The sequence below is a fragment of the Aegilops tauschii genome, chromosome 2 (assembly GCF_002575655.3).
Source record: "Aegilops tauschii subsp. strangulata cultivar AL8/78 chromosome 2, Aet v6.0, whole genome shotgun sequence".
Lineage (NCBI taxonomy): Eukaryota > Viridiplantae > Streptophyta > Magnoliopsida > Poales > Poaceae > Aegilops > Aegilops tauschii.
In genome coordinates this window covers 572,154,576-572,174,862 of record NC_053036.3, presented here as the reverse complement: position 1 = coordinate 572,174,862, position 20,287 = coordinate 572,154,576, and the positions used below count along the sequence as shown (strand labels likewise).

The following is a 20,287-nucleotide window of genomic DNA, read 5'->3' as shown; positions in this document are numbered from 1 at the left end:
TGGTTATAGGCTGGAAAACAATAGCGAGCGTAAAACAGTGAAAGGTAGAAATGCTACAACAACAACGGTAAAGTAAATCATGCGATGGCGACTAGTCGTCTGAGTAAGGAGCCATCACAGCCGTCCATTCCTCTGAATCGGTATTGCCAGATCTGCTACAGCCCTTCTTTGAATGAACAACAGTGTTAACTGAACGTGCGACAGTCTAAGCCTGACATTGCCCCTCCCTTGAGAAACGACGTGTCCTCATGGCGCTTGTTGATTTGCACGCCAGATTTGAGTTGTTGTCTTGAAGAACTTTGGAAATATGTACTTGATAAATTCCGCGCCTTCCCATGTTGCCTCTCCAGGTGACAAATCCTCCCACTGGATGTACCACTACACACAAGCAAGTTATTTCTAGGAACTTGCCTCACTTGTAAGACTGAAGCAGGACCTATTTTGATAGTTCGATCAGAAGTGACCATGGGTAAATTTGGGCTAGGTATGGATTTGCTGCCAATGTGCTTCTTTAGTTGACTCACATGAATAACATGGTGGATTTTCACATGGTCACGAAATTGAAGTTTGTGAGCCATCTTGCCAATCTTCTGGATGATCAAGAATGGTCCATAATATTTGTTTTGTAAATTTCGGAGCTCCTCTGAATCCGAAAGCTGCTAGCCTATATGGTTCCATTTTAAGATACACCATGTCTCCAACCTCAAACACTCTTTCACTTCTCTTGAGATCTACATATCTTTTCATTCTGTTCTAGGCTTGTTGTAAGTTGTCTTTCAGTTGTTCCAACATGTGTTGTTTAACAGACAAGAAGGTGTGAGCTTCTTCATCCTCAGGTTCCGGAATAGCTAGCTCAGAGATCAAGGGTGGAGGAAAAACATAAATAGCTTGAAAGGGAGACATTTTCAGGGTAGTATGATATGTAGTATTATACCAAAACTCTACCAAAGAAAGCCAAGAACACCATTTCTTGGGTTCATTGGTTGTCATGCGCCTAAGATAAGTTTCCACACATTGGTTTACCCTCTCAGTTTGACCATCAGTTTGAGGATGGCTGGAATAATGTACCTCAGTTCACTTTTCAAACTAGCAAAAATATCCTTCCACAATTTACTAGTGAAAATTCCATCTATGTCTGAAATAATGAGCTTAGGAGGGCCATGCAATCTGATAATGTTGTCCACAAAGGCCCGTGCTACACCAAGGACAGTGTATAGATGTGCTAGTGGCATAAAATGAGCATGCCTAGTAAATCTATGCACTACCACCAATATTACTTCATTGCCTTGAGATTGTGGAAGTCCCTCTATGAAAATTTATGTTGAACACCCTCTGTTATTTTCTGATCAGTAATGAATTTAAGAGATCGTTGATTTGTTTCGATGATGAGTTCATTTCCAATTAGACAGTCTCCGTCTTTTAAGTGCTTCTAGAATAGCCACAGTCTCTTTCCCATGAGTGGAAAGTGCAATATTTCTAGGGCACAAGGAAGAGTTGTAGTATGTTGGAGATCTTCCATGCTGCATCAACATTGCGCCAAATTCCTTTACCAGAAGCATCAGTCTCCAAGATAAAAGGCTGAGAGGTATTTGGTAGGGCTAGAACTGGGGTTGTAATGAGAGCATTTCGGAGCTGAGCAAAAGCTTTGCCATGTTCACTCTTCCAGGAAAATTGTCCTTTCTTAATAGATCACATACCCTTTAATAAATTTTCTATAATAACCTGCTAACCCAAGGAAGCATTTTAATTTTGTAACACTATCAGGTGTTGGCCAGTCTGCAACAGCTTTGAATTTTTGTGGATTAGTGGCTACTCATGCCACAAAGATCATATGACCCAGATATTCTACTTGTTTTAATGCAAAAACACACTTAGATAACTTTGCACATAACTGGTTTTCCTTTAAAACTCTCAGGACAGTCTCTATGTGCGTCCATGTGATCTTTCAGAGTTTTACTGTAAATGAGTATATCATCAAAGAACACTAACACAAACTGTCTCGAATAAGGGCCAAAAAAGTTGTTCATCAATGTTTGGAAAGTGCCTGGTGCATTGGACTGCCCAAAGGGCATCACCAAAAAAGTCTTGACTCATAAAGGAAATGCCTCTGCCAAGGAACGATGGCTCATGATACAAATTTGTTAGGACCCGAACAATATTTGAGGAGATGAATTGTAAATCGACAAAGAATGTGGGAACTACCGACCGGGTCCGAACTATTATTTCTATAGGGCGAAGAATGTAGGGTTCACGTGATAGCCATGGTAGGCAGCAACCGGGGATTCAACAATGAACCTCTCCAGCCACATCCCGGCTGGTTATAGGTTGGAAAACAAGAGCGAGCGTAAGACCAGTGAACGGTAGAAATGCTATGGCGACAACGGTAAAGCAAATCCTGCGGTGGCGACTCGTCGCCCAAGTAAGGAGCCATCGTAGCCGTCCGTTCCTCTGAATCGCTATTGCCGGATCTGCTACACCCCTTCTCTGAATGAACAAGGGTGTTGACTGAAAGTGCCACAGGGTAAGACCGACACCCCGGCCCCACCCGCGTCCCCAAACCCGAAATCCAGCTCAGCCAACGGAAGGAAAAACCCAAACACTCCGCGCCCCCAATCATTCACTCCCGCGGTCTCCTCGCCTTCCTGTCTCTCCCCTTCTCCCCTCCCTTTCCGCTGCTGGGTAGGGTTTAGCGGTGGCTGAGGGAGGTCTCGGCGGCATGGCGCCGTCCAAGGGGGAGCGGCGGGGCGGCGACCCGGCCGAGGGGGAGGACGAGGATTCGGCCAGCGTCAGCCGCCGCGCCAGATCCGGCGGCATCTGCCCGACCCGGCGCCACCCGGACGACGAGGCCAGGTCAGCCGCTCGTACACCTGCGGCGAGGGCGGGAGCCGGACGCTTGAGAGGCGCGTCGTGCCGGGGGAGATGCGCGGCAAGGGCGCGGCCGCCGATGTCGTCCAGGAGGCGTTGCCGACGTGCGGGTGCCACATCGAGCGCTACCGCCGCCACGACGCGGTTCCCCGAAGACGCCCTGTACGGGTCGACGACGGCGAGGGCACGTCCGCGGCCGGCGCCGCGGAGGCCGTGCGGACGTGCGGGAGCTACACCGACACCCCGCCCCGACGCCCTACTCCGGTCAGCGCGTCGACGGCCCTCGGCATCAAGGGCGGCCGCGGAGCGCGGGGCCAGAAGAACAAGCGCGACGAGTTGCGCGTGGAGGTGAGCCGCGGTGGAGTGCCCATGGACGGCTTCGAAGAGTCAGTCGCGCGGTGCGGCTTCCGAAACCCGAGCCTGGTGCGGCGGTGCCCCACGCCGCCACGGATGGACTCTACGCGGTGCGCGCAGATGGGGGCCTGCATCCCGGTGGCAGTTGGAGGGGGTCGCGGCCACAAGGACACCCACGACGACTACTACGGCACCTCGAGGCCACGGGCTGCGGAGCTGCACGTCCCCACTGCGGATCTGCGCACAGAGGTATGGCCTTCTCCGTTGTTCTCGTGTGCACGCGCGCGCTTGAAATTCTGCTGGAGTTACAATATGCACCTTCATCGGTGCTGGCTCATGTCATGTGTGTGCCCGCTGTAGCCCGTAGGTGTGGACGTGGTTGTTTGTTTATGTGAGCGCGCGCTATATATATGAGGGACGCGCATTCCCTTGTTCATATCTTGTTGCTGTAACCACACTGCCAGGATAGTGCATTCCCTTGTTCATATTTGTTGCTGTAACAACACTTCTAGATCTTGTGTGTGGTTCCAGGTTGTATATATAAACTTTTCCTTGTTCTATTTCGAATGAACCTCTCTTCTGCATGTTTGAGATTTGCGCCATGCATTGCATGAATTCTTTTGACATGTCATATGTTATTTCTGGATCAGATGTATGAAACTGGGAGTATCGAGGGGCCATCTGGATCTTTCACTGTGAACAATGTCCAAGTGAAGTTTGCTGGCGATGTCCCGCATACCGGTTCATTTCTGGAAGGGCCTGACTCCAAGGCATTGTCTGTTGGCGATGAAGTGAAATGTAAGGTAACATTCTTTACTGATTAATTCTTTGTACTGAATGAGTTAACCTGTGAAATTTGCCAAATTAAACTGCGGTTCTTCTATTACTCTTGGTAGGATGCATTTGTTCTGTCGGACACCTATGGCTATCCAATTGATTTGACTGAGGTTTGTTCTTCATGTTTTCATCAGTAAATCTGATCAAATTAATTTGACAGTGCTATATTTTTCATGTTTATGCTGTTGTTAAAGCTTTTTTTGTCTGTTTTTCTTGGTATCGTTGTTGTTTCGTATCTCATAGGTCATGGCAGTTGACTTCGGGCCATCTGTTGACATGAAGGGTTTTAATGTTTCTATGGAAGAAGCAAGGCAAAAGGCTAGGAATGCTCGCTACAAGGTTTTATTTCTTTCTTCTTAAATATAAAACTAAATTCCTCACTTGTGGTAGTTTATGCTATCCAAGTATTATTCCTGCTTATCGCAAAAAAAAAGTATTATTCCTGCTCTTTGCTGTTTAATAATGTTCTAATTAACTAAACTTAGCATCTCTTATATGCCACTGATGCTCAATTGATTGGGCAACTTTTGTCTGTTATGGTTGATATATCATACTTCTTCTGATTTTGTTATATATGTTTTTCTTGCAGGCTGCTGGCAAGTCCATTGTCCTGGATGCTAATGCTACATCGCACCTGCGCAATCAGGGGCTTGCCAGCATAAATGCTAGCCCGAAATTCCAACACGAGGTTAGATTCTTAGTTAGATTATTTAGTTGTGGTTTGGCTATTAGGTATAGTTCCTTCAATATTCAGTGCCTGTTTGGGATTTTGTAGAATTTCATTCAAGTAGTGAATTTACCTGGCTACCTGCCTTTGCTTGTTCTTGCACTGTTCATATTTCGCGCTGTGGTTAAACACTTATATATTGATTATGGCCGATATACCTAAAAACATTTTGCAGGTACATAGCACTGTGGTAAAAGCTATCTATACTGGCTCAGAGTTCATAGCCACTGCATCTGGTGATGAAGATTTTGGTCTTGTTTTGGAAAGCACAAGTTTCTATGCGGAACAGGGTGGTCAGGTACAATTTCACTTTCCACAGTGTCATGTTGGTGTAGTTGAATGAAAATGTCAAGTGCAATCACCTCTCGAGTTGCAATCATGCAATTAAATATGCTTACCTACTGAATAAGCATGACATTCTATTTTTAATGTATTTGTCATGTGGGGCCATTACTAAAGGAAGAAACCCCAGCTGACATCAGCTTGATAGTTACCTCAGTTTGCGAGTTACTCGCTCCGTCCCACAATATAAGACCGTTTTCAAGCTAACATAGTTTGAAAAACGATCTTATATTATGGGATGGAGTAGATATTTTCTATAGTAGCTATTGAGCTGATGTCTGATGGGGTGTCCTCCTGTTGCAATGGCCCCACATGGCAGTAAATTTGTTAATTTTAACATAATCATGTTGGTTGATTTGTAAGTAAAATAGACGCACAATTTTTGTTTCAAAATTATTCTTTGATTGTAACCAGAACAAAAAATGATTAGTGCACCCTGGAGTGATTACCCTCTGGTTCGTTGAAACCTGATTGGTATTCTTTGTTGCTTGTTGTATGTCATCATAATAATCTACAGCACTCATAAATAAATGGTTGAAGTAATATTTTTTGTCATTACACCATTTCGAACACCAAATTACGGTTGTATCCAATCTCACTCTGAGGAAAATTGTGTTGAGGGCTTCGAAGTTGTCCATACAATACATTGGCTTCAAAATTTCAGTCAAAATTTGACAAGTTCATACCGGTACATTGCACAACAAACATTACAATTTGCATTCAACAACCATGGATGTTTTCTCGTTTATTTGAAGTCACCGTGCTGCTACGGTCGTTTCTTGTTCTACTTCAAATGCGTGAATGTTCGAGAGGTTATATATATGAACTTTTCCTCTTTTTAATGAACGATACGGAGCTCTCATGCATGTTTGAGAGTTGCGTCATGCATTGTATGAATCTCTTTTGACATGCCATATGTTGAATATCATCTGAGATTTGAGGAATTTGTGTTAGGGATTGGAGGGGGCCTGAGGAGGATTTGGGGAAATTCTGGATCGTTCCTCACCGATCCCTTCTCTGCGTTCTGATTTATATTTGTTTGTACAATTTACATTTTAGACCCTAAGGATTCCTCTAATTACATTATCTATACACCAACACTCCCCCTCAAGATGGGGCGAAGATGTCGTACAAACCCATCTTGCTACAAAACATGGAAAAAGTTTTTTCACGGAGTCCTTTTGTTAGTACATCTGCTACTTGACTGGCTGAAGTTACATATGGTAGGCAAATTATCCCTCTATCAAGCTTCTCCTTGATGAAATGACGATCAATTTCTATGTGCTTGGTTTGATCATGCTGAACAGGGTTATTTGCGATATCAATGGCAGCTTTGTTGTCACAGTACAACATCAGAGGTTTGTGCTTGTGCAACCGCAGCTCTGCTAGGAGAATCTGCAACCATAATAACTCACATATGCCTTGAGCCATAGACCTAAACTTGGCCTCTGCAGTAGACCGAGCCACCACACTTTGTTTCTTACTTCTCCATGAAACTAGGTTTCCTCCAATAAATGCACAGTAACCAGATGTTGAGCGCCTGTCATCTAGGGAACCAGCCCAATCAGCATCAGTGTAGCACTCAACTTGCAAGTCCCCTTGTCTGGTATATAAGAGGCCGTTTCCTGGGCACCCTTTAAGATACCGTAGGATCCTATTTACAGCTTCCATATGAATTGATTTTGGGTCATGCATGTATTGGCTAACTACACTCACAGCAAAAGCAATATCTGGACGGGTATGAGATAAATATATTAATCTTCCAACTAGTCTCTGGTAGCGCTCTCGATCCACTGGTGTCCCAGCATCACTACATAACCGATGATTTTGCTCAATAGGTGTAGCAGCAGGTCGACAACCAAGCATACCTGTTTCCTTGAGCAGATCCAAGATATATTTTCGTTGTGAGAGAAAAATACCTTTTGACACTCGTGAGACCTCTATACCAAGAAAATATCTTAGTTGTCCCAAGTCCTTCACTTCAAACTCATGTGCAAGATGACACTTCAGATCTGCAACTTCCTTGGAATCATCTCCAGTAATCACAATGTCATCGACATACACTATCAAGATTGCAATCTTGCCATTAATATGCTTGTAAAATAGCGTATGGTCAGCATTACTTTGAAGATAACCCCTCTTTAGCATAGCATGTCTAAACCGATCAAACCAAGCTCGTGGTGATTGCTTTAAGCCATATAAAGAACAATGTAGGCGCAATACCTTTCCAACAGTTTGACTTGACTCAAATCCAGGCGGTATATGCATGTATACTTCTTCTTGGAGATCACCATGAAGGAAAGCATTCTTCACATCCATCTGGTAAATATCCCAATCAAGATTTACAGCACATGATATAAGTGTCCTTACTGAATTCATCTTTGCCACCGGTGCAAAGGTCTCTTCGTAATCGATTCCATATGTTTGTGTGTAGCCCTTTGCTACAAGGCGGGCTTTGTACCTCTCCACCTTGCCCTCAGGGGTGTGTTTAATAGTAAAGACCCACTTACAACCTACAGGTTGCTTACCTGGTGGTAGATCCACAAGCTCCCAAGTCTCATTCTTATCCAAGGCTTTCATCTCATCAAGCATTGCTTCCTTCCAATTTGGGTCCTCTATAGCTATTTTCCAGTTTGATGGTATGGAGACAGAATCCAAAGACACAATAAAGCTTTTGAAAGGTGGAGTACAATATTCATAGGAAATGAAATTGGCTATATCATGTTTAAAATCTTTGAGGTGCCCTGGAATGTTTCGATTTCTAGTAGGTTTCCTGACAGCAATAGGTAGATCATTTTCAGGAGCAAGAATAGATAATTGGTTATCACTCTGCCTTGTGGTGCTAATAGGAGCGACAGGACTAGAGGGGTTATTGTTAGTACCTGGGTCCTCATGCCTGTGAAGCTCAACATCTTGTGAAGGAAGTGGAGAGTTTCCTGTTGCATCTTGTATGTCTCCATGACCAGAACCATGATTACACCCATCACTAGTTGTGTCCTCCCCCTGATTTTGAACATTATCTAGAGTGGATAAACCATCCGAAGTGGAAACAAGAATAGGGCTTAATGGAGAGCCTTCATTACCCCTCTCCCCTTCTTGTTGCACTTCAGGTGGGGATAGGGCAATGCCAGTGTCACTGGTCGAGCCATAATATGATTCATGTTCACGGAATGTCACATCCATGCTCACAAAAAAACGGTGCTCCGAAGGGCACCAACACCTATAACCCTTTTGAGAGGGAGAATAACCCATGAAAACACATTTGAGAGCACGGGGATCTAATTTTCCAACAGAGTTCCTATAATCATGCACAAAGCAAACACACCCAAAGACCTTAGGAGGGACTACAAAATCATTAGATTTCAAGAGACACTGAGCAGGAGTCTTATGGCCAAGAACCCGAAGAGGCATACGGTTTATCAAATATGTTGCAGTTTTTATTGCTTCCCCCCAAAGAAATTTAGGCACATTCATTGTAAACATAAGTGAGCGTGCAACCTCAAGCAAATGTCTATTTTTGCGCTCTGCAACACCATTTTGTTCTGGAGTGTTAACACAGGTAGTTTGATGTTCTATGCCGTTTGAGATAAGGAACTGTCCAAACTCCTGGTTCATGTATTCTGTACCATTGTCTGAACGTAAGATTTTAATAGTTGCCCCATGTTGATTTTTAATGAGAGCACATAGATCTTTAAAAACTGAGCACACATCACTCTTATGCTTCAAGAGATAGAGCCAAGTGTAACGACTAAAGCAATCGATAAAAGTTACAAACCATCGATGCCCAGAAATCGAACGAACCTCACAGGGTCCCCAGACATCCGAGTGAATCATTTCAAATGGTTTGGCACTTCTTAATCCTATACTAGGATATGAACCTCTTGTATGTTTAGCCAATTCACAAGCATCACATACAAGCAGCTCCCTAGAACACAACTTGAAAAGAGAGGGGTCAATACGAAACAATGTAGCAAAAGAGAGATGCCCAAGCCTGCGATGGTGTAGTAGTAGCTCTTGACTAGGAGACAAGCATGATGCAAAAGAAACTTCATCACTCCCTTCATCAAGATAGTAGTGTCCATCATGCACGGTCCCAGTCCCCAACAGTTTGCCTGTTTGTAGCTCCTGAAAAGCACACCAGGTAGGATAAAACAAACCTCTACAATTGAGAGATCCTGTAATAGAGCTAACTGACAAGAGATTGATTGGAAATTTAGGAACATGTAAGACATGAGATAAGGACAATGTCTTAGTGCACCTAATAGATCCACGTCCTGTGATAGGTGCCATGGATCCATCAGCTACACGTACTTTATCCTTACCTGAACAAGGTGTATAGGAAGTGAATATATTTGAAGCTCCTGTCATGTGATTGGTAGCTCCTGTATCAATAATCCAGGATTTTGATTGTGTTATAGAATTGTGGGTCTGGTGAGGTGTCATACCTTGGTGTGAAGTGGCATGCAAACTAGTTTCAGCTTTAGAGGAATCCTGGAAGGAAGACAAGTCTTCTGAGAGTCTAATCTTGGGGGTGAAATCCTCAAGAGCTCGCACATCTACTATCGGTAGCTCCCTCTTGGATGTAGTGAGGTTCGCCTGTCTTTTATGAGCTCCCTGACCTCCCCCTGGCTAAGACTTTCCTTTTTCCCACCAAGTTGGATAACCATGCAGCTCAAAGCATGAATCCTTTGTGTGTCCAGGCCTTTTGCAGTGGTTGCAAAAAAGTTTGCTTTTATCTGTTTTAGCAAAGGTCTTAGGAGCACGACGAGCTTGTATGGATAGGGCTGCACGTGCATCTGATTTTTCTTGAACATGCTCATTGGATTGAGCAAGACGAGTCTCCTCCTCCATCACACTGGAAATGATATCATCAAGGCTTAGCCATTCAGTTTTGGAGAATATTAGCTGACGGCGGAGATCAAACTCCTGATTTAGGCCATCAAGGAAGAGCTTGCCCACAAATGGTTCAAACCAGGTATGGTGAACAGCCACATCATTCTTGTCAACGGGTTGAAAAGGATGGTAATAATGCAACTCCCTATACAATCTCTTCATCTCACCTGCATACCCAGTCACTGATTTTGAGCCTTGCTTCAAGTTAGTCAACTCCTGCATGATGCAAGTAGCCTGCATCTTATTTGATTTTCCTGAAAATTGCTTCTCCAGAGCTTTCCACACTTCAAATACAGTGGTTATAGTCTCAACTTGTTCTCGTATCGGTGGTTCCATGCTTGGTAATAACCACACCAAAACTCTATCATTGATCTGTTTGGTGATAGTACCACTTTTCAGTTTCTCTTCATCAGCACTAAGCAATTCTTCGTAGCCATGAGAACTCAAAATTAACTGGGCATGTCGTGCCCAGCTGATGTAATTGCCCGGTCCAGCCAACTTTACTGGATTAGGCTCAAGAGCATACTTGACAGCTTCAGGAACCACCTTGAGTTGTTGTTGTTGCTGCTCAAATACTTTGCTTAAAATTTCATACAACTTATCCACACTAGTATCCCCTGATTTCTCCTTTGTTTGATCTGCCATGATTTACCACCACACAAAAAATACCAGACACACAGGAGTTGGCTTTTGCAGATCTCCACTGACAACAACACACAGGCATCACAAGCAGAGTAAAAGCAGAGTTGGCACTAGTCAAGTAGATATACTAGTGCGAGTTGCTCTCAAATGCACACAGACTGCACAAGTATTTTAATCCGGCCACCAAGCAAAGATGAGCTATCCTGCTGCACTACTCACGGTTCTCCAACAGCAGCCACAAGTACTAGTACCACTGTCAATTAACTACAGGAAGCCAGCTTACTGCTTAGACAGGTACGGCACAGCCGCAACAAGCAATTTTCCGGCGACAAAACCAAATCCACTTCTCAGCACGGAGTAATCACAGCTGCACCAGGAGGCAGTCCAACAGGTTACCTTAGGTTGGTCGCAGTACTCCTTGCCGTAGCTTGGAGATGATATCCCAGGTCACGGCGGCAGCTCGCAGTGGCGGCAGCTCAAGTGCCCACGACAGTAAATCACGGCGACACAGCACCGCAATTAGCAGTCACCAAGGTCGAAATCACACAGGATTAACCTACTCCGATGCCATGTTGAATATCATCTGAGATTTGAGGAATTTGTGTTAGGGATTGGAGGGAGCCTGAGGAGGATTTGGGGAAATTCTGGATCGTTCCTCACCGATCCCTTCTCTGCGTTCTGATTTATATTTGTTTGTACAATTTACATTTTAGACCCTAAGGATTCTTCTAATTACATTATCTATACACCAACACCATATGATATTTCTGGATTAGATCTATGACACTGGGAGTATAGAGGGGCCATCTGGATCTTTTACTGTGAACAATGTCCAAGTGTTTGCTGGCTATGTCCTGCACATCGGTTCATTTCTGGAAGGGCCTGACTCCAAGGCATTGTCTGTTGGCGATGAAGTGAAATGCAAAGTAACATTCTTTACTGATTAATTTCTTTATACCGATCATCAGTTAACCTGTTAAGTATGCTAAATTACATTGAGATACTCCTATCACTGTTGGCTGGTTGATTACACATGGCGTACTATCACTGCTCCAAACTACACATTTACCCATATGCCGAACTTTGCTCTAAGGGTATGTTTTCAAGCCTCAGATTTTACAGGGAGGGCTTTTTTGTACCCATGATGGTTTCGCAATTGCAAGTGTAGGAAGTACTTGGTGACCATATTGACCAAAAAGGTTCCATTGTTCTTCCAGAGAAGCTGAGATTTGATTTCTCCCATATGATAAAATAACTTCTAAATGGTTGTACAACATAGAAAAACAGGAAGCTGTAACAAGCATATTTTCTGTACTTTAAGAACCACTAGAATACTATATTTAGGTGACTAGCATGAAACAATGACCACAGTACTCCATCCTTGCAAGTGAAATACCTACACTGGTTGCGTAAACACTCAAAAAGAATTGCTTGTAGCAGTGATGTAGTGCTTAGTAAGTATTTATGCTGCAGTTCTAATCATGTGTGTGTCCAATAATTAAGAACGGAATTGTAGTGATGTAGTTTTTCAGAGTTATTATGCATTTTCTCTCTTTTCTAACTCTTTATTTGTGTTGCAGGATGCAGACAAGAAGCGACATGGTGCAATCGGTGAGGAGGTGAAGCAGTTGCCTCAAAGAGCAAGGGATAACAGCTTAAAACCACAAGATTACGAGGTATGTGACGCATAATACATGATAAGTATGAAATCATGCTGATAAGATATTTTTGGCTTGTCCAAATAATGTTCCCTTTTTAGATGTAACAAATGCATTGTTTTGCACTAATCCTTTCTGTTCATTGCAGGATGTACCAGATTTTGTCTGTAGTGATAGGGGAGGCTGCTCTGGGTCTAATAATGGAAAATGGAATTATATATCAAAGGTACTTTGACACACTAATTATCTGAGAGCCTGCATCAATGTACTGAATTTTATTTTTTTTACATTTTGGATGATCATATATTGTAGATGAACTATTACTTGAGGGCTGGAGAAGCAAGCAGCAGCTGTTCTACTAGTTCAAGCACTAACATATCTGCTGGTAAAACTACACAGGTGCTCCCTCTATTCTGTCCCCATTTGTATACCTTATTTACTACCGTAGTTCTCCCTTTATGTTCATATTTGAAATGTTTTGATTCTCAGATTCTTGTTAAATTCTTTTGATCAACAATCCCGGTGCGGAAGAACCTGAACAAACTAAGTGCAAATATGTTGATTGAGCACATTTGTCGTAGAGTGGGGGTTAGGCAGAGTGACTTGTATACAACATTTAGTGGGAAAATTTTGGAGCCGGAGCAAGTTTTATCGTATTATCAACTCCAGAAGGATTCTGTGGTTTACATTAATCACAGACTACGAGGTGGCAGGTAGGTTTTAACTACAAATCTTATTATTACTGTATTTTTAGTTTGATGCTACAGTTTGTTTTTACTTTACTGTAAATTTTGTTGAATGTTCCTGAAGCACTGATTCTTGGTTCTTTTTTTTTTACCTTAGACCGCTGTTAACTGTGCTTTTGCTTTGCTAATTGACATTATTATTACTGTATCTTGTAGTTTGATGCTATAGTTTTTGCTTGTCAACAAGGATGACTTTTCTTTATAGGTAGTAATAATTTGTATGCATTCCCTTTCAACTCTTAAGATGATCTATATGACCTGGGAGGAGGCTTGACACTAAAGCACATAGTTAATGCAAGAACTGTTTTTTAAGACTCATGTTAGATCTACCTGAATCTTTTGGTGTAAACAAGCTAAGGTAATGTGTCAATAATTCGGATGCTGCTGAACTATAAATAATTAGTACCGATGGGTATAAGCGCTGTTATGAGGATGTACTCCAAGTCTATCGAAGGTAGCGGACAGACTAGGCTGACGAGCATAGGTGCTGCTATGAGGGCGTACCCCGAGTATGTAGAAGTTAGCGGACAGGCCATAGTCTGACGTGTATAGGCCTAGACTTAACAAGCTGGACCATGCCTGCTGTAGATTAGTTTTCACAGCGCCACGTACAGTGTCTTGAGTCCAGGAGCACTTGATAGCATTTTGGTGTAGTTTTAAATAACGAATGATGCAGAGTAGTGGATGCATCAGTAATTGTGTCGGCTTATGCAGGCCATTGACAATTGAGGTTGAAACTTGGGATGCCAAAATGAAGGTTTATCCTCACTACCAGACTCTGCCTTTGGACCCCAATCTAATTGGCCCGGACAACAAAAAAAGGAATTCGAATTCTGTGACATATTTGTCAGAAAGTTTACAGTATTTGTGTAAGCAGGTCTTGATTGGGATGTGTCGAGAGCATTTCAGCGGGATAAGTTTTGGCGGTAATTTTACTTCAAAGCAATTACTCTTCGACAATGGAAATTTCAGATTTGACACTTGTGTTCCCATTGAGGAATATAGTATCACATCAGCCTTCAAAGATTATAATCGGATTTCTGAAATTTTTGACAAAGAATTCTGTTCAGCCGATGGTTCTTATCCAATACATGCTGGCCATTTGATCAACTTCCTGGCATGTCCTCCTGATTTAGTTGACCCACGAAGCGAGGCTCTCATAGCTTATCTTACAAATCATTATAGCCTCCTATCTCATTCACAGAGGATCAAAATGAGTGAAGTGCTTGATAGCTTGCGTGCAATGCTGGGTACAAATGGTTTGTTAGACTACAAGTTTGCTATTGGCATATGGGGCAACATTTCCTGGACAGCTGCAGTGAAAGCGATCACAGGAATGAAACCAGTATATTTATATGATGCCACGTATGACGAGCGCGGCTATGTTATTGATGTCCCGTATTCTAACCATGATAATCTCAGTCTCCTGCACTTTTCAAACAATTTCTTCAAGCACGCTAAATTTGTAAGTGAACTTCCATTCTTCAAACATGCTCCTATTTCTTCAAACATGCTTCTATCTTATTGTGTCCCATATGTGGACTATGATACAACGTTTGCATGAAAAGAAATTTTAATTTGGAACAGCCTCTGCAGCAGCGTGAAGCAGCCTTTTCGCTTGCGATGAAAGATGACAACTTTATGCCCATACTTCTATTTGACAGCGCGATAACGTTCCAGAACGTGGTAGCAGATATAACAGAGGATGTACAACAGTTTATCGATGAAGTGATTTCAATGTGAGCTGACAAATTTGTTTGATAGTTTGACACTTTATTTTGATGTAAACTGATTCATCATCAACTACTCATTTCCAGGTTGGGTAAGAACACTCTTTGTTGCAAGAGGAGGGATGAGCCATCCACAAGCTGATACAATAAGAATGGTGTACTTGACCATGTAAGTGTACATACCATCATTTAAAGCATGCTGCTATTGTTCCACTGTGCACCATATTTGCCATTGTCTTCCAAAAAGAGTTAGTATAGCAGATTGACAGCACTCTTTACCTGTTGTTGGCTCTGCTGGTGGTATTCTGGTAGTTCTTAACTCAACTCTTTTGAGTGCATTGGTATTGTGTGCAAAAGGTACTGTCTAGTTGTTACCTTGAAAAATAAGTTTGATGACTTCTGTTGGCTCCTAGTGGTAGTGTATGGGGCAGCTTATGCTGTTGACAAGGTGGAATTTATAGCTGAATTACATGAAGTATGTGATGGGTTGTCCTATTCTGTTATATTTGGAGGTGGCTTTAACTTGATAAGAGAAGCCAAGGAGAAATCCTCTGGTAACATTAACAACTCTTGAGCCTTCCTATTTAATGACCGAGTCAATAAATGGGGGCACATGGAGATCAAGCTGGCTAATAGGGTTTATACCTGGGGGAATAGCCAAGATACTCCTGTTTTTGCCACCATTGATAGGGTTCTTGCCACTCCTGAATGGGATAGTCACTTCCGTCTGACCACTCTTTGTGCCCTTCCCAGGGTGGGGAGTGATCATGGCCCCCCTCCTCTTAGACAGTGGAGTTGGAACTGGTAAAATGAACAAGCCTTTCAAGTTTGAAAAATCATGGTTGGGTCAACCTGGCTTCTCTGACATGGTAGAGCAAGTCTGGGGCACTCCCTCTCCCTATAGTTCTGCCATTGACACTTGGCAGTTCATAACTAAACTCTTTAGAAAAAAAGCAAAAGGTTGGAGTATCAACCTTGAGGCTGCTATGAAAAAAAAGACCTCTTACAAGAATTTGATATCCTTGATGTTTTCTCTGAGCAAAATAGAGTTTCTGCCGAGGATATCCTCAGGATGAATGAAATCAAAAAGGAATTAGAGAATATATGGAAGAAAGAGGAAACTGCCATGTGGCAGAGATCTAGAGACCGTTAAATATTGGAGGGTGATAAAAACACAGCTTATTTTCACGCTGTGGCTAATCAATGCAGAAGAAAGAACCATTTGTCAGTTCTAGAGGGTCCTAATGGCCCTCTTCACTCCACAAAAGATATGTTGGAGGTTGCTACTAGCTACTACAAAAACCTATTTGGGTTTGAACCAAAACCTAATATCCATTTGGGTAACCAATTTTTGGTCTGCTGAAGAACTTGTTACAGAATCTGAAAATGAAAATCTTGAGAAACCTTTTACAGAGGAAGAGATTAAAGAAGCCATTATGGGATCCTATGCCAATGGTGCTCCTGGCCCTGATGGCTTATCTTTTCTTTTTTATCAAACCTTTTGGGAAGTGATTAAAAAAGATTTTATGGCTATGGTTAGAGACTTTGAATGTGGTGCTGAAGAACTTGTTACAGAATCTGAAAATGAAAATCTTGAGAAACCTTTTACAGAGGAAGAGATTAAAGAAGCCATTATGGGATCCTATGCCAATGGTGCTCCTGGCCCTGATGGCTTATCTTTTCTTTTTTATCAAACCTTTTGGGAACTGATTAAAAAAGATTTTATGGCTATGGTTAGAGACTTTGAATATGGTGCTCTAGACATACAAAGACTTAACTACTCTACTGTTACTCTCATCCCGAAAGAACCAGATGCTAGGCATATGAAGAAATTTAGACCTATTTGTTTGAGTAATTGCTCAATCAAAATTTTTAGTAAAGCCATGTGCAACAGGGTGTCCCCCATTGGAGATAGACTGCTCTCACCATGCCAATCTGCTTTTGTTAGGGGCAGATTTATTTTAGAAAGCGTTGTCACTGCTCATGAAGCTATCCATGAGCTACACAAGTCGGGCAAGTCTGGGGTTGTCCTCAAATTGGATTACGAGAAAGCGTATGACAGGGTTAACTGGGATTTTTTGGTTGAAATGTTAACTTCTCGAGGTTTTGGGACTAAATGGATAAGTTGGATCTTGTCTATCCTCCAAAACAGCTCTTTTTCTGTTAAGATCAATGATACTATTGGCCCATATTTTGTGGGTGGTAAAGGATTAAAACAGGGGGATTCCATCTCCCCCATTCTTTTCAACTTAGTTGCCGATGTATTCTCTAGAATTTCGGCCAAAGCTGTTAGGAAAAAAATTATCTCGGGGATTATTCCTCATATTATTCCAATTAGCCTGATTAGCTTACAGTATGCTGATGACACTGTCCTCTTCTTGGATCCTGACATTGACCATGCAAAAAACCTCAAGTGGTTGTTAGCCTGTTTTGAGAACCTTTCTGGGTTAAAGATCAATTATGACAAGTGTGAGTTGGTCCCCATTAATTTGGATGAAGCAAAAACTAAAATTTTATTGCAGATCTTCTGCTGCAAAATTGGGTCCTTCCCTCCCAAATATCTGGGGTTCTCCTGCATTATTTAAAATTAAGGTGGGAGGATCTCCAACCCATTATTGACAAGATCATTAAAAGAATCTGTGGGTGGAGGGGCAGGCTGCTTAGTTATGAGGCTAAGCTGGTGCTGTTACAAACATGTATTGCTAGCATTCCCACATATCTAATGTCTGTTATAAAATTTCCCAAATGGGCTATTAAGGCCATTACTTCTGGGGGAACTTGGGTGATAACCATAAATATCACCTAGCTAACTGGGGGTTTGTATCCCAAAAGAAGGCTTTTGGTGGTTTGGGTGTAGTTAATCTACGGGAATTTAACATGGCACTGTTGGCTTCCTGGTCTAAAAGATTCCTTTTGGGTGAGGATAAAGACTGGAAAACCTTAGTTAAGCACAAATACAAGACAGACAAGCCTAATATGCTCTAGGCCTTGGCTGGTGCTAGACCTTTTTACAAATGGAATCTTTGGAATGGGCCAGAACATAAGTTTTTGGCATGATACCTGGGCTGGCGACTCATAAGTTTTTGGAGGTCTATGACATTTGTCAACAGCAAGAATGCACTGTGGCTCAGGTGTGGGATGGGGTAACATTGAAACTTACTTTCAAGCGGTGTGTGGACACACAATTCCTGAGCAGGAATTGCTTCAATTACTCTCTAATAACATTCCCCGTGATGAAAAGGACCACCCTATTTGGATGCTCGAGGCATCTGTGATGATTTACTCTGTTAAATCCTTCTATAAGATGATCAATTGGGGGGGGGGGGGGGGGGGCTACCCCTGTTTGGAAGAACTTCTGGAAGATTTTGGTACCACATAGATACCTGGTTTTTATCTGGTTAGCTTTTCATAACAAAATTCTCACTAGAGATAACCTTGCCAAAAGACACCCTGTGAATGACAAGACCTGCCTATTTTGCTGTGAAAATGAATCTGTGAACCACCTGTTTTTTGAATGTGTGGTTGCGAGGGAGATTTGGAAAATCGTTGCTGAATCTTTTGATTTCAAATATCCACAGTGCATGATGACCCTATCCGTACTTTGGAATGCTAATAATAAAAAAACTGTCATTAACATTGCTTGTGTTGCTACCATTTGGAGCATTTGGACTATGCGTAACGACATTTGTTTTCAGGGCGTGCCATGGACAAGTATACGAGTGATCTTGGGGAGAGCTTGTGCTCTGTTACACCAGTGGAAGATCTTATGCAAGGGGGATCAGTCGGTGCTTTTGCGACGCTGTCTCCTGCTGCTGGACCGGCGAAGAGGCGAGCTGCTGCGCATCGCGTGGTAGAAAGAACCAGACCTGGAGCAAAGAAGGGACTAGCTGGCCTCATGCTCAATGCACACTCTGGGATGATCCTACCCCCTCCTGCGTGAGGAAGATGTAATAGGCTAGGCTCCCTCTTTATTCGGCTACTGGCTTTGGATACTGCTGAACCTTTTGCTGTTGCGGACGGTTTTCTTTTTGGTTTGTTAGTGGTAGTTAATTTCTGGCCTGCTACTCTGGTTAGGTCCGAGAGCTTTTAAGTGTTTGGATGCTGTTCTCCGTTTTATCTATAAAATGGAGAGGGGGGAAACACCTTTTGATCAAAAAAAAAGAGAAGCAGATTGACAACTATTTATCCTCTAGTTCGTATAGCAGATTGGCCCTTGGGTTAGTGAGTATTACATTCTTTGTTAAAATCTGTGGTAGTTCCAATCTAATATCTGCTTGCAGATTCCAGGCAAAAGATTACCATTTTTTCATGTCCTTTGACATAACAATGATTTTGACTCTCTTTTGGTTGTTCTGCTATAGGAATTTTGCAAGGCGTGTAGTGTAGACACAGTGATCCTTCTAGCATGATGCACCAGCATGGGATAGGAGCGTTATGACTTATCACTGCGGATGGTTAAGGAACTTTGGGAAAGGAGTGTCTTGTACAATAGGAGAAAAATAAGTAGCCAGGCTGTGCGCCAACATAAATTTGCTGGGATCAATTTGTTTCCTTTCTCATTGTTTTTTCTGTTAACTCGAATCTCTCTCGAGCAAAGTATATCCGTGAACATCAATCCTACGACTTCTTGTCCAGGGTTATCCACATCAATCCTACCACTTCATGTCCTGGAACATCAATCCTATTGACATCATGCATGCATACAACGGAAATAGCTCAGCTCATTCAGGGGCATGCCGTGCATGCTTGTTTTCAGGATGAACAGACTGCAGTGCACACCTAATGATTTTTTTTTATATTGTTTTGCATCCGATGCTTTAGGTCTTTAGTTTCACTAGTGGAATATGATCTGTGTGTCATCCTGACGGGCGGAATAATAAGTAGGGCACATATAATTATGTCTTCAGTTTCACTAGTGGAATATATGTTTTATGCCATCAAAATTATATCTTCAGATATGCTGGCCAACCCAAGTTTCTTCTAAACATGTACTATGTGGGACATTATACATACATACTCTGCTAGTTAAATTTAGGACTTAAATTCCATGCCAGGCTTGTATTCCCATCAGGAGTTCGTATTCAAATTCACTGGATGCTTAGTACTTTTGTAATAATAATCCAATTACAACACCACGGAGCAGAGATCAAGGTACGCAACAGGGCTAAAGGAACAAATTGCTCAGACTTAAAACCATAACATGGGAGACGTGTTTTGTTTCTCCTTTTAACATTAGTCAAATGGTCAAGCAAAGCAGACATCAAATAGTTTGAAATTATCTACTCCATCCGTTCCTAAATATATAAGTCTTTGTAGATATTCAGACATCAGATAGTTTGAAATTATCTACTCCCTCCGTTCCTATATATAAGTCTTTGTAGATATTCAGACATCAAATAGTTTGAAATTATCTACTCCATCCGTTCCTAAATATAAGTCTTTGTAGATATTCCACTATGGACTAACGGATGTATATAGATGCATTTTAGAGTG

General features: G+C 42.3%; 1 protein-coding gene across 4 annotated transcripts; it reads left to right on the top strand.

Annotated features, from left to right (window-relative positions):
* The first annotated feature begins 2,648 nt into the window (after positions 1 to 2,648).
* On the top strand, positions 2,649 to 19,218 carry LOC109772644 (uncharacterized). 4 transcript variants are annotated; one of them, XM_045233312.2, is made up of 14 exons: positions 2,649 to 3,468; positions 3,870 to 4,022; positions 4,116 to 4,166; positions 4,300 to 4,395; positions 4,646 to 4,744; positions 4,959 to 5,081; positions 12,241 to 12,336; positions 12,467 to 12,544; positions 12,631 to 12,717; positions 12,808 to 13,031; positions 13,779 to 14,529; positions 14,729 to 14,803; positions 14,882 to 14,963; positions 18,490 to 19,218. In XM_045233312.2, exons 1-10 carry the CDS (start codon positions 2,920 to 2,922, stop codon positions 12,826 to 12,828), a joined length of 1,353 nt encoding a protein of 450 aa, XP_045089247.1. In that variant the 5' UTR covers positions 2,649 to 2,919; the 3' UTR covers positions 12,829 to 13,031; positions 13,779 to 14,529; positions 14,729 to 14,803; positions 14,882 to 14,963; positions 18,490 to 19,218. The 4 variants fall into 4 exon arrangements, with proteins under 4 accessions (XP_045089247.1, XP_045089246.1, XP_045089245.1 ...); XM_045233311.2 differs by having other exon boundaries at positions 14,661 to 14,803; positions 18,490 to 19,217; XM_045233310.2 differs by having other exon boundaries at positions 13,942 to 14,529; positions 14,652 to 14,803; positions 18,490 to 19,215.
* Positions 19,219 to 20,287: the final 1,069 nt, after the last annotated feature.

What these genes read in the sequence shown, in the direction of transcription:
- LOC109772644 (XM_045233312.2), top strand. Translation starts at nt 2,920, where the DNA reads ATGCGCGGCAAGGGCGCGGCCGCCGATGTCGTCCAGGAGGCGTTGCCG. An exon ending in GCGATGAAGTGAAATGTAAG is followed by an intron (nt 4,023 to 4,115) that starts GTAACATTCTTT and finishes TACTCTTGGTAG; the next exon opens with GATGCATTTGTTCTGTCGGA. An exon ending in AATGGAATTATATATCAAAG is followed by an intron (nt 12,545 to 12,630) that starts GTACTTTGACAC and finishes CATATATTGTAG; the next exon opens with ATGAACTATTACTTGAGGGC.